Source organism: Andrographis paniculata, unplaced genomic scaffold (assembly GCF_009805555.1).
Source record: "Andrographis paniculata isolate CXL003 unplaced genomic scaffold, ASM980555v1 Contig33END, whole genome shotgun sequence".
NCBI classification, from domain to species: domain Eukaryota; kingdom Viridiplantae; phylum Streptophyta; class Magnoliopsida; order Lamiales; family Acanthaceae; genus Andrographis; species Andrographis paniculata.
The window spans coordinates 1118388-1129844 of NW_026137566.1; the positions used below are offsets into that span (position 1 = coordinate 1118388).

Genomic DNA, 11457 nt, shown 5'->3' on the forward strand with positions numbered 1-11457 from the left:
TATTTAATAGATATGAGGATTTATAATTCATTATACAATTATATTAAATACAAATATATTGTATTATTTATTAACATTAATAGTATTTTTATTTTGTAAAATAGTTTGAATGATTTTTTTTTATGTAAAAAGTAAAAAATTATATAAATAATATATATATAATATATTAATTTTTATTAAAAAGTATGTATGTTTGTTTTGCAAAAATAATACACCATTATTTTTTCGATAATAAATTAGTTAAAATTTTCTATTTTATATAAATTAATACATATTATTTTGTTCAATAATTAACTTAGCATGATCCCTAAGGAATGACTTGTGGTGCTTTGAGTTCAAAATAATAATTAAATTCGCGCTATGCTTTTATTTTCTTTTGAATATTAGGGTCCGTTAAAAATCAATTCAAATTTTTTTATTATATATTTCATTAAAAATATATTACATGCATCTAATTTGTAAATATATAATTTTTTAAAAATAATAGTATTTTAATTGTAGTTGATAGTTAAAAATAATATAAATATAATTTTTTTCATTATTTTTTGTACAAAGATAACAATGTGATGATAAAATAGAAGTATTTAAAAAAACTAATAAGATGTTTTTGAAATAATTACCTAGTAATTGATCAATACAAAATAAAAATATATATATTTCGTGAGTGAGCAAAATAAATAGTTATTAAAATAATTAAACATATACTCTCTCCGTCCCATATCTATATATCAATTTGCTTTTTGCACGGAGTTTTAGAAATATTAGTATTATATTAGAATAAAGTAGAAATAAAAGTAAAAAGACTAAATTAAGCCTATTAGTATTGTATGATATAAAGGTAATGACATTTGTGTAATATATTGTAAATTAGAAGGGTATTTGTAATGTTAGGTAGATACTACAATTACTTAAAAAAAAAAAAAAACAGATACTTTGTTATGGAACGGAATAGAAAAATGGATAGATTGCTAAGGGAATGAGTGAGTATTTTTTTAAATTTTATATAGTATTAAATTACACATTAAGTATTAATTAAGGGTGTGTTTCTTTAAAGGGCTTGGGATAATCTGGGTTTAAGTTGTTTTCTTTTTTTTTTTTTTTGTTTGGGTTTGGTTGAAGTCTGATGAATTTTGATGTGTATTGATTTGATGAATAATTAATAAAATAATATAAATGTGTATTAAAATTTAATTGATAAAATTTATATTGTATGATTTGATTATGAATTTATATTATACTCAATATATATATTTAAATTTTTATTTATGTTTATTATATAAAATTTTATTATTTACAAAATGACATATATATATTGTATATTTTTTTCCCTATAATTATAATAAATATTAAATTATATATTAATTTTTTTTAAAAAAAAATTAAGCATGCAGGTTGTGTTCCCAGACGTGGACAAAAACCCGGATTGAATAAACACACCCTAAATAAATTGTTCTTAACTCAATTTTCAACTAAAAAATTTCAATTTTACTTACAATGGATTAAGAAAAGTATTGAATGTTGTAAAAAAATGACTTCCTGGTGCAAGAATGAATTCAAAGTCGTAAATTGATAGGTTCAAACTTTTGATACTTTCAAATTACCAAAAATGATGTGCTAATCCATAAGACATCATTATAATCTTGGTTATGTTGGACACGAGATTTGAAGAATACTGATATTATATTGATATTGATAGTGAATAAAAAGTATAGGTAAAATACAATTTTGTCCTTACGAGTGTCTTAGTGTAAAAAGTAGTGATAATTATGTAATAATAATGAAAGACTAATGGTAGTTATATATTGATATGATTATTTATGAAAATAAGACTATTGTTTTGAGACGGACAAAAATAGTAAACAAGATTATTGTATTGGGACGGAGAAATAGTACTTTAACTAAGCCCTAAATCACAAATGTCGAAGTTGTTGATGTGACAATATTACAGTATGTCGTAAATTGTGTGAATGACATGCGAAAAATATTTAAAAATTATTTTAGGACCATAACAAGACATTATATTAGATTAGTTCTATAATTAAAAAAAAAAAAACTTAAACATAAATTATTTTAGTTTTATGATATTTTTTTTGCTACGAGAGTAATTTAATGCAAAGTCAAATTATAGTTCTTAAATAATAATTTTCCCAAATAATTATATTTTTTATTTAAATTATTTTTTAAAATAGAAATGAATATGTATCATTAAATACAATTGAACAAATATTAGATTCTAAATATAACCAAGTGTAGGCATTTTTTTTTTTTAATGTATTTGTTTTGAAGTTATGTTTTAAAGTAAAATATAGAGAATTGAGTGATAATAAGTGTATATAATAGATTAATATTTTTGAAAAATTATATTGAAAAATTTATATTAAAAGAACAAACTATTTTAACTGTTGTAAAATTTTTTAAAATAAATAGATAAAAGATATTTCATCATTGGCATATATTATGTCACAGTTTTATTTTGATCCATTTTATATCTTATGTATTTTTCTTTTTTAAAAAAATTATATATTTTAATTTTTATTAATATTAATTATTTATTATGATAATTTTAATTTTAATTTTTTTTATTTTTTATAATAACATGATAACCAGCAGCCATTAGCCAAAAACATTGGATATAATTTTAAATAATTTGTATTATAGAAATCAAAGCCATAACACATTCCCAATATAGTAGTATTAAACAAAAATGTTAACGTCATGACAAAGGTGCAACTGCCCCAAGTCCCAAGACCCACCTGCTACCGTTACACCCGGACTCCTGAACACCAAATAAATCTCCACCGTTATTTCTGTCGACCCCATGGAATGAACGGAGAGGATCAGCCCGCCAAGGAACCCTTCATCTTATATTTTATTTATATGTTCACCTGTCGACCTAATTTATACTTAGTAAGAAAGTATTCGTTTTTTCATTTTAGTCTATTTTATAATAAAATATATATATATATTTTTTTTAGTAACGACTTAGTAAGAAAGTATTCGTTTTTTCATTTTAGTCTATTTTATAATAAAATATATATATATATTTTTTTTAGTAACGGTACTGGCTACTTAACATTACAAATACCTTTATAATTTACAATATATTACACAAATGTCATTATCTTTATATCACACGTACTAATAAAATTATTTTAGTCATTTTTATTTTATTTCTACTGTATCCCAATATAATATTAATATTTTTAAAATTATGTGTAAAAAACAAATAGATATTTATTTATTGGGCGAAAAAAGTATTATAATGGATTCCCTTTTGGCACTTAAAAAAATATAAAGAATAAATAATTTAAAAACATATCAATAAAAATAATTATTATATAATATACATATCTATAAATTAATATTAAATTAACTAATTAATTAAATTAATATTTAAAATATTATTGATTATAAAGAGATTGGGAATATATTTAATTATAATTTCAATTAATTTAAAATAAAGTATTAATTAATTTTTATTTAAAAATATTTTAATTTAATATTTTTTAAAATAAAATAATATATTTTTATTAAAAATTATATAAATAAATGATATTTTTTTCAACTAAATATCAAAATATATTACTTATTGTTTTTATATTATTTTTATTTTAATAAAAAAGTAAAATAAATATTGTATTATTTTATTATATTATATATTTATAAAATACTTTATCCATTCGATTTAAAATTATAATTTTAATTAAATTGATTTATACATTTAGAAAATATTAATAATATTATATTAATAATTAATAAAAAATATATATTAATATAAAATTTAATAACAATGGTATAATAGTAATAAAAAAAATATTAATAATTTTATTATAGTACAATGAAACTATTATTTTAAAAACGAACGAAAATAACAATTCCTATAAAAAGTCAAAATGAATATACTAATTTTAAATATTTGCACAAATGCGTAACGAGTATTAAAACTGTAAGCCTGACAAAACTACATATTTTATCTAACCACCAGGTCTCCCGAACTCCAAACCAATCTTCACCGTCCATTTCGTAAACCCCACAAAACAAACGGACCAGATCGATTTGGCGTCGGAGTCCCTATATCCGCCAAGAACGCCATCGAAAATATCGAACCAGGAGTCTGCAAGAGCCAAGCGGGGTCGGCAGGGACAACCTCAGTCGCTCACGTTCTTATCTCGCAGCCATCGCCGTCGCCATCGTCATCATCATCGCCATCAGAAAAAACCACCCAAACAATCATCCTCCAATCATTTCCCGGCCGCCGGCGCACACTCCGACCAATTCAATTCACACCTTCAGAAAAAAAAACAGTAACAGTCTCCAAAAATGGCTTCCGCGATCTCCGCGGGGCTCTCGTTGAAGCTGAGCCCTAATCGGATCAACCACAAGCAGCTCCTCCAATCTCCGATCTCGATTCAATCGCATCCCCCGCCGGGAAATTTCCGCGTTCCACGCGTGGCGCGTGAGGTCTCGCCGACGACGGTTTCCGGATCCTCGAACGACGTCGTTTTGCAGTCGGCTGGGCTGGAGAAGGATCCGCACGCGCTGTGGAAGAGGTACGTCGACTGGTTGTACCAGCACAAGGATCTAGGGTTGTACCTTGACGTCAGCCGGGTCGGGTTCAGTGACGGGTTTGTTGAGGAAATGGAGCCCCGGCTCCAGAAGGCGTTCAAGGACATGGAAGAGCTGGAGAATGGTTCGATTGCGAACCCGGACGAGGGGAGAATGGTTGGCCATTATTGGCTGCGGAACCCTAAACTCGCACCTAAAGCAATTTTGACTCAGCAGATTGAGAAAACTTTGGATAGCATCTGTGACTTTGCTCAGCAGGTCATCAGCGGTAAGGTCAGTTTCTTTTTACTGTTTTTGTGGATGCATCAATGCAGCAGTTCTGAATATTCCTTTTTGAAATGTGCTGAATTATGTTGTCTGATATTATGTTTAGATGATATAGCATATGTATATTTGTGAAAGAAACTATTGTAATCTTTAAGAAAGTTCGATGTTGTATAGGAAAAGAACACAAAAAGTTTCCCAAAGTAAATACAGCTGCTATATTTTCGATATTAGATGTTGCAAAATTGTGAGAAATCAGGCATCGGATCGTCAGCCCCATTTTCCCAGCCCCATTCAGCTCCATGTAATACAGGTGTATATATATACATAATATGTATGTATATATGTATCACTTTGATAGAGGGGTTGTGGTAAATTGGGGCCGACGGTCTGATGCCGAGAAATCAAGATAAACAAAATGCACACAAGAAGACGTTTATTTGGTGATCCAATTTGATCAAATTGATCTATGTTTAGGGCGGCCAAACCAGGTATTTGTTTGAGTTTTGGTTAAATAGCATTTTGATGTGATGTGTGAGAAGAAATAGTGTATTTTTATCGGGAACCATGTGGACTAAATAATGTTGATTTCTTTTTGAAATTAAAAACAAACGAATACAGAGTATACAAACATCTGTAATATGCTGTTTGGATAATAGTCGAAGTAGTTATGCTGTTTTTTGTTATTGAATATGTTGGTAGATGATCTAATACATTGTTGTTATATTTAATTTCTGTTTAGAATATGCACTTATTCATGCGCTAGTTATCGCGTATGTTGAATATTTATATATGAATTGATGAATTAATTAGCTCTGGTGGCAATATGTATATATATATAATTTTTGTATGTATATGTAGTGTTTAATTTGTGGGCTTTAGATGTATGCAGTGTTGCATTTGTTGAGACAAGTAGAGTTTTCTTATATTTTTTCGCGCTGCTGAATTGGCTTTTAGATTTTGTATTTTGAAACTCCTCTTTTGGTTTGAATCTCCGAGATAACTTGTTTCTTGGATGTAATGTTATATGCATGTCTTTAATTTGTTCTTTGAAATTCACAACACTTTATATAGCTGTTGGTTCTGATGTTCTTTGCGATGCAGATTAGACCTCCTATAAAAGATTCATTTACACAAATCCTTTCGATTGGAATTGGTGGTTCAGCTCTCGGGCCGCAGTTTGTTGCAGAGGCGTTGGCTCCTGATAATCCTCCTCTTAAGGTACTTAGAAACACATTTGACTTACTGCATTATATACATAATATTAACAACTGCGGCATTTTCTGGTTCTTTTACCTGATTCCCCAACCCATCCAACCATTCTAAATTTTAACACCTTTTGCTGGGCAATTAGAATAGGATGGCTATGGTACCTTGTAAATATGTGAATATAGTTTTTCATGCTCCACAAGGTAATGTTACACACACACACACACACGTGTATATATATATATATATACACATATCATAATCTAATTTTCCATATTTGTGTACTTCATGTAGTCTGTGTTATATTTATTTGCAGATAAGATTCATCGACAATACAGATCCAGCTGGGATTGATCATCAAATTGCACAGATTGGCAGGGAGTTAGCTTCGACACTCATCATAGTCATATCAAAGGTATTAATCCATCCATTTTCTCTCTCTTTTTTTTTTTTTAAATTTCTAGGTGGGCACCTAATGCCGTTTTACGGTCCATCAGAGTGGAGGTACTCCTGAAACAAGAAATGGCTTACTGGAAGTTCAAAAGGCCTTTCGTGAAGCAGGGCTCGATTTTTCAAAACAGGTCACATTTGTTTGATGGCATTAGCAAAATTATTGGCCCCTTTGTTCACATTGCATATTTTTGTTTGATTGTTTGTTTTATTTTTTCTGGACGACAATTACCTATTAAGTTACGACTGTTTTGAAAATTCATGCTGATGCTGTCGTAGGGTGTTGCGATTACACAAGAGAATTCATTACTCGATAACACTGCACGGATTGAGGGCTGGTTGGCTAGATTTCCAATGTTCGATTGGGTGGGTGGTCGAACCTCCGAAATGTCTGCTGTTGGTTTGCTTGCAGCTGCGCTTCAGGTATATGGCGTGTGTGTATATATATGTATGTATTTAACTTAAATTAGGGTGTGTTCGTCTTTAGGATTTTTCCAAAAATATACTATTCGTAAAAAAATTCTCCTAAAAACATCAAATCTAATACTTATTTTTCATTTTCTGTATTATAATAAAAATTAATTTTACATTCAAAACATCACATCAACACCTATTTATGTCACATCATAAAACTTTTGAATTGTAACAGTTGTATGATGTGATATAAATAGGTGTTGATGTGATGTTTTGAGTGTAAAATTGTTTTTTAGTATAATATAAAAAATGAAAAATAGGCGTCTGATTTGATATTTTTGTGAAAAAAAATTGGATAAATAATATAAATTTGGGAAATCCCCCAAAAGAACACACCCTTAATGAAAACTTGCCCGTGGGAGGTGTATCATACTGTTTTAGAAAACACGACAAAGAGTGGTCTTTGTGCTTTTTTCCTCATTCGAGAATTTGTTTGAACATTTGTATTATACCCTTTTTGTACGGGTGGAATTTTGTCGATGCCATCCAATTTTACCTGTTACTTCTAGGGAATTGATATCAAAGAAATGCTAGCTGGTGCGGCATTGATGGATGAAGCTACCCGGTCCACAGTCGTATGTCCATTATTCTCTCCTTTTTTTTTTCTTTTTTTTTATTATTTTTTTTTTTGTGTTTTTGTTTTCTTACCTATCCATTATATGCTCTGTTCAGTTGAGGAACAATCCAGCAGCATTGCTTGCTTTATGTTGGTATTGGGCGACAGGCGGAGTCGGAGCCAAGGTTTGAGTTATTCGAATAATTTGTTTGCAAAATATTTTTGTTCCGACAACTGAACTTTACAGTTGTCCCATGGCTTCCGTAGGATATGGTCGTCCTTCCTTACAAGGACAGCCTTTTGTTATTCAGTCGATATCTGCAGCAGCTCGTCATGGAATCTCTAGGCAAAGAGTTCGACCTCGACGGTAACAAGGTAATCTTTGTCTATATACATAATATTTGTTATGTTTAAATGTATTCTCGGATTGTAGAAATAGCGGGTGTGTTTACTTGTGTGATTTGATTTTTAGTTATACTATTCCAATTTTTTTTCTTCCTCTAAAAAAATCAAATTATATTACACTAAAATTAAATTTTACATTCAAAACATCACATCAATATATATTTATATCATATCAAACAACTATTTCAATTCAAAATTTTACTATTCAAAATCAAAATCCAAAACTAAAATCTTACCCGAATGCAGCTCGACTTTAGTGTGTTCCTTTTCATTGATGCCCGATTTTATAAATGCTGAATGTAGATCGGAAAATATCCGATCAATTGGCTATTTTTCTATCAAATTTGATCCCGAATCCTATTTTTTGATAGCTTATTTTGTACTGTATGTTTTATTTGAAGGTAAATCAAGGGATCACCGTGTATGGAAACAAAGGAAGCACTGATCAACATGCGTGAGTATTTCTTCGGCAGTCGAAAGTCGATCCACGCAACGTTTTTACGGGAAACGTTCTTTCCATGCAGGTACATTCAACAGCTAAGAGAAGGGGTCCATAACTTCTTCGTGACATTTATCGAAGTTCTACGGGATAGGCCTCCGGGTCACGACTGGGAGCTCGAACCCGGCGTCACCTGCGGTGACTACCTCTTCGGGTTTTTACAGGTTACTTACACTGTTTTCTTGACCATCGACGTCTTTGGTGTCTTGGCCTTTTGTCGTATCTTTCAATTGAGAAAAGTGACATTTTGACGTGTGATGCGCAGGGAACAAGATCTGCATTGTATGCTAATAACCGGGAATCTATTACGGTCACCGTGCAAGAGGTGACTCCTCGTTCGGTTGGCGCGCTAGTTGCACTTTACGAGCGGGCAGTTGGGATTTACGCGTCGTTGACCAATATCAATGCGTATCACCAGCCAGGTAAATTTAACTATTTGTTTTCGTATGATCATCGACGGTTGTGTTTGGTTGGGAGTTTGAATTTTGGATTTGGATTTCGAATAATAAAAAGTTTGACTTTGAATAGTTGTTTGAAGTGCAATAGATAAGTACTGATAAAATATTTTGAATGTAAAAATATACTTTTTTTAGTATAATAAAAAAAATGTAAGTAATAGAAGTTTGATGGTTTTTTAGACGAAAAAAGAATTAGTGAATAGTAAAAATCTTTTGAGACCAAACACAACCATATGTATTTGTTTAAGAGATTTTTAAAGATTTTTTATTAAACTATATTTTTTTTTGAAAAATTATGAAAACAAATATATATTTTTATTTTATTACATTCGAATGATAGCATCAATACTTGTTTATATCACATTAAACAATTATTCAAATTCAAAAATTTATTATTGAAAAGTGAAAACTCAAACTATCAAACAAACACACAATGTTGTGTTTGGTTGGAGGATTTCAATCAAATCGAACATTTATTTATTTATTTTTATATTATATTAAAATTTATTTTACATTTAAAACACAATTTTATATTCTGTGGGCTTATAGTTTTTCGAATGAAATGAAACAACTATAGGAGTCGAAGCGGGGAAAAAAGCAGCGGGAGAAGTTTTAGCTCTTCAAAAGCGTGTTCTCGCCGTTTTGAATCATGCAAGGTATTCCTACCTATTAGACCTATACGCGTGCATTACTTGTCGTCTTTTCATCTAAATGCTTTCTCGGTCGACAGCTGTGAAGAGCCCGTCAAAGCATTGACGCTTGATGAAATAGCTGACCGCTGCCATGCTCCGGAGGAGGTAAGCCCCTTGTTGTTGGGTTGTACATTTAATTTTCTATTTTGTTTGCTCCATTTAATTGGGGAATTTTATCTATGCTTTGTTATTAGAATATCTTCTTTAGGAGTTTAATTTTTTTTGGAGTTTAGTTTTAAGTTTTTTTACTGTGCTAACTATTGTGATTTTCTACAAAATATCATATTCAAATTACCATTAGAAAAGAAGACTAACAAAAAAAAAAAAAATATGAAAGCAAACTCTAAAAGCACATACCTTTACTCTTTGTTTGTTAATTATTCCTCCTTCCGTCCTACCTACTGTATCCACAGTCGTTTTTGTCAGTTTCACATCTGTCTCTTTTTTTTTTTGGAAAATAATTCTCATTTTAAAATTTCTAATTTAATTTTTTTTAAAAAAATTAATTAAACTAGTTAATTATCTTTATTTTAATCTATAATTATTTATATTATAAGATAATTATTTTCACTGATACATTTTTAATTATCTATTAATTATATTTATTTTATATTTCCGTAGACGGTAATCCGAATACGCAATGTGAGAAGGAGGGGAGGGAGTATTATTATTATTATTGTTGTTGTTGTTGTTGTTGGGTTTTTCCTCTATCACCCATTGCCTAGCTGTAAAATCTAGGCTCTGTTTGGACAAGTTTTTTCAAAGCTTTGAAATTTTTTTAAAAGAGTAAAAAGTTCGAGTATTTGATGTAATGTTTTGTAAGCGAAAAACATTATTTCATGTGATGTATATATATATATATTATAAAAGTTTTGTTATTTTTTTGCATGGATGGCAGATCGAAATGATCTACAAGATCATCGCTCATATGGCGGCAAACGATAGGGTGATAATTGCGGAAGGGAGCTGTGGTTCTCCGAGAAGCGTGAAGGTGTTCTTAGGAGAATGCAACGTCGATGATGAAGAAATAATGAACAACAACAACAACAACAACGATGCTGCTTGAAAGCAAACATTGCTTTACTTGCTGTTTGAAGTAAGACTTTTTCTTTTCCTAAAAAACACACACTCACTGACAGAGAGAGAGGAGTAGAAAGGGAATTGTTTTGCTTATATATATATATATATATATATAAATTGTGATATTTATGTCTGTCTTCAATCAAGCTTAAGGAAGGAATAAGGAGTAGAATTGTTTGTGTACGGTGATGTTGATGCTGAATTGGAAGGAATAAGGAGTAAATTATACAAAACTTTATGAAATTGCCATTTATTTCCGAAATTGCTTTCCTCGTGATTTCTAAACTCTGCCTCTAATCTTTTGACTGTCTTTATTTAATGGTGTTTGACTTGTATGCAATTAAAATATATTTCAAAATTTTTATTTTTAAATCTTTAAAATTACAAAAATATTAGTTCATTATATATGCAATTTAGACGCACACAAGTCAAATACTGTTAAATAAAAACAACCGAAGGATTAGATATAGAGTTTGTGAAATCATGAGTAAGTTTGATGTGAATTTGGCACAATTTCATAAAAGTGCAATTTTGTCTATTTCTTTGTGGAATTCCAAAGTATCTTTACTTGTCTTTTTGTTTATTAGTATTTTTAATCTTAAGACATTTTTGGAGATAAAATTTATTTTCTTTTAAGTTACACCTTCTCATTTTTTATTATTTAAAATTTGAATTTTCATTAATAAATATTATATACTCCCCGTTTAAAAAGAAAGTAAAAATAAAATCGGTTATAATTGAACAAGTGAGTTTAAACTACAATAACTATAAGCTAAGCTGATGAACAAGACAAAGTTCTCTCAA

The 11457-nt window shown here is 29.5% G+C and overlaps 1 protein-coding gene across 1 annotated transcript; it reads left to right on the forward strand.

Moving 5' to 3' along the window:
* Positions 1 to 4091: 4091 nt before the first annotated feature.
* LOC127248280 (glucose-6-phosphate isomerase 1, chloroplastic) lies at positions 4092 to 10915 on the forward strand. The gene is made up of 14 exons (XM_051270556.1): positions 4092 to 4839; positions 5935 to 6051; positions 6356 to 6454; positions 6537 to 6620; positions 6769 to 6912; positions 7473 to 7538; positions 7636 to 7704; positions 7787 to 7894; positions 8326 to 8378; positions 8449 to 8587; positions 8689 to 8845; positions 9459 to 9537; positions 9612 to 9678; positions 10472 to 10915. The coding sequence occupies exons 1-14, from the start codon at positions 4321 to 4323 to the stop codon at positions 10637 to 10639; spliced, it is 1869 nt and encodes a 622-aa protein (XP_051126513.1). The 5' UTR covers positions 4092 to 4320; the 3' UTR covers positions 10640 to 10915.
* The last annotated feature ends 542 nt before the right edge of the window (positions 10916 to 11457 follow it).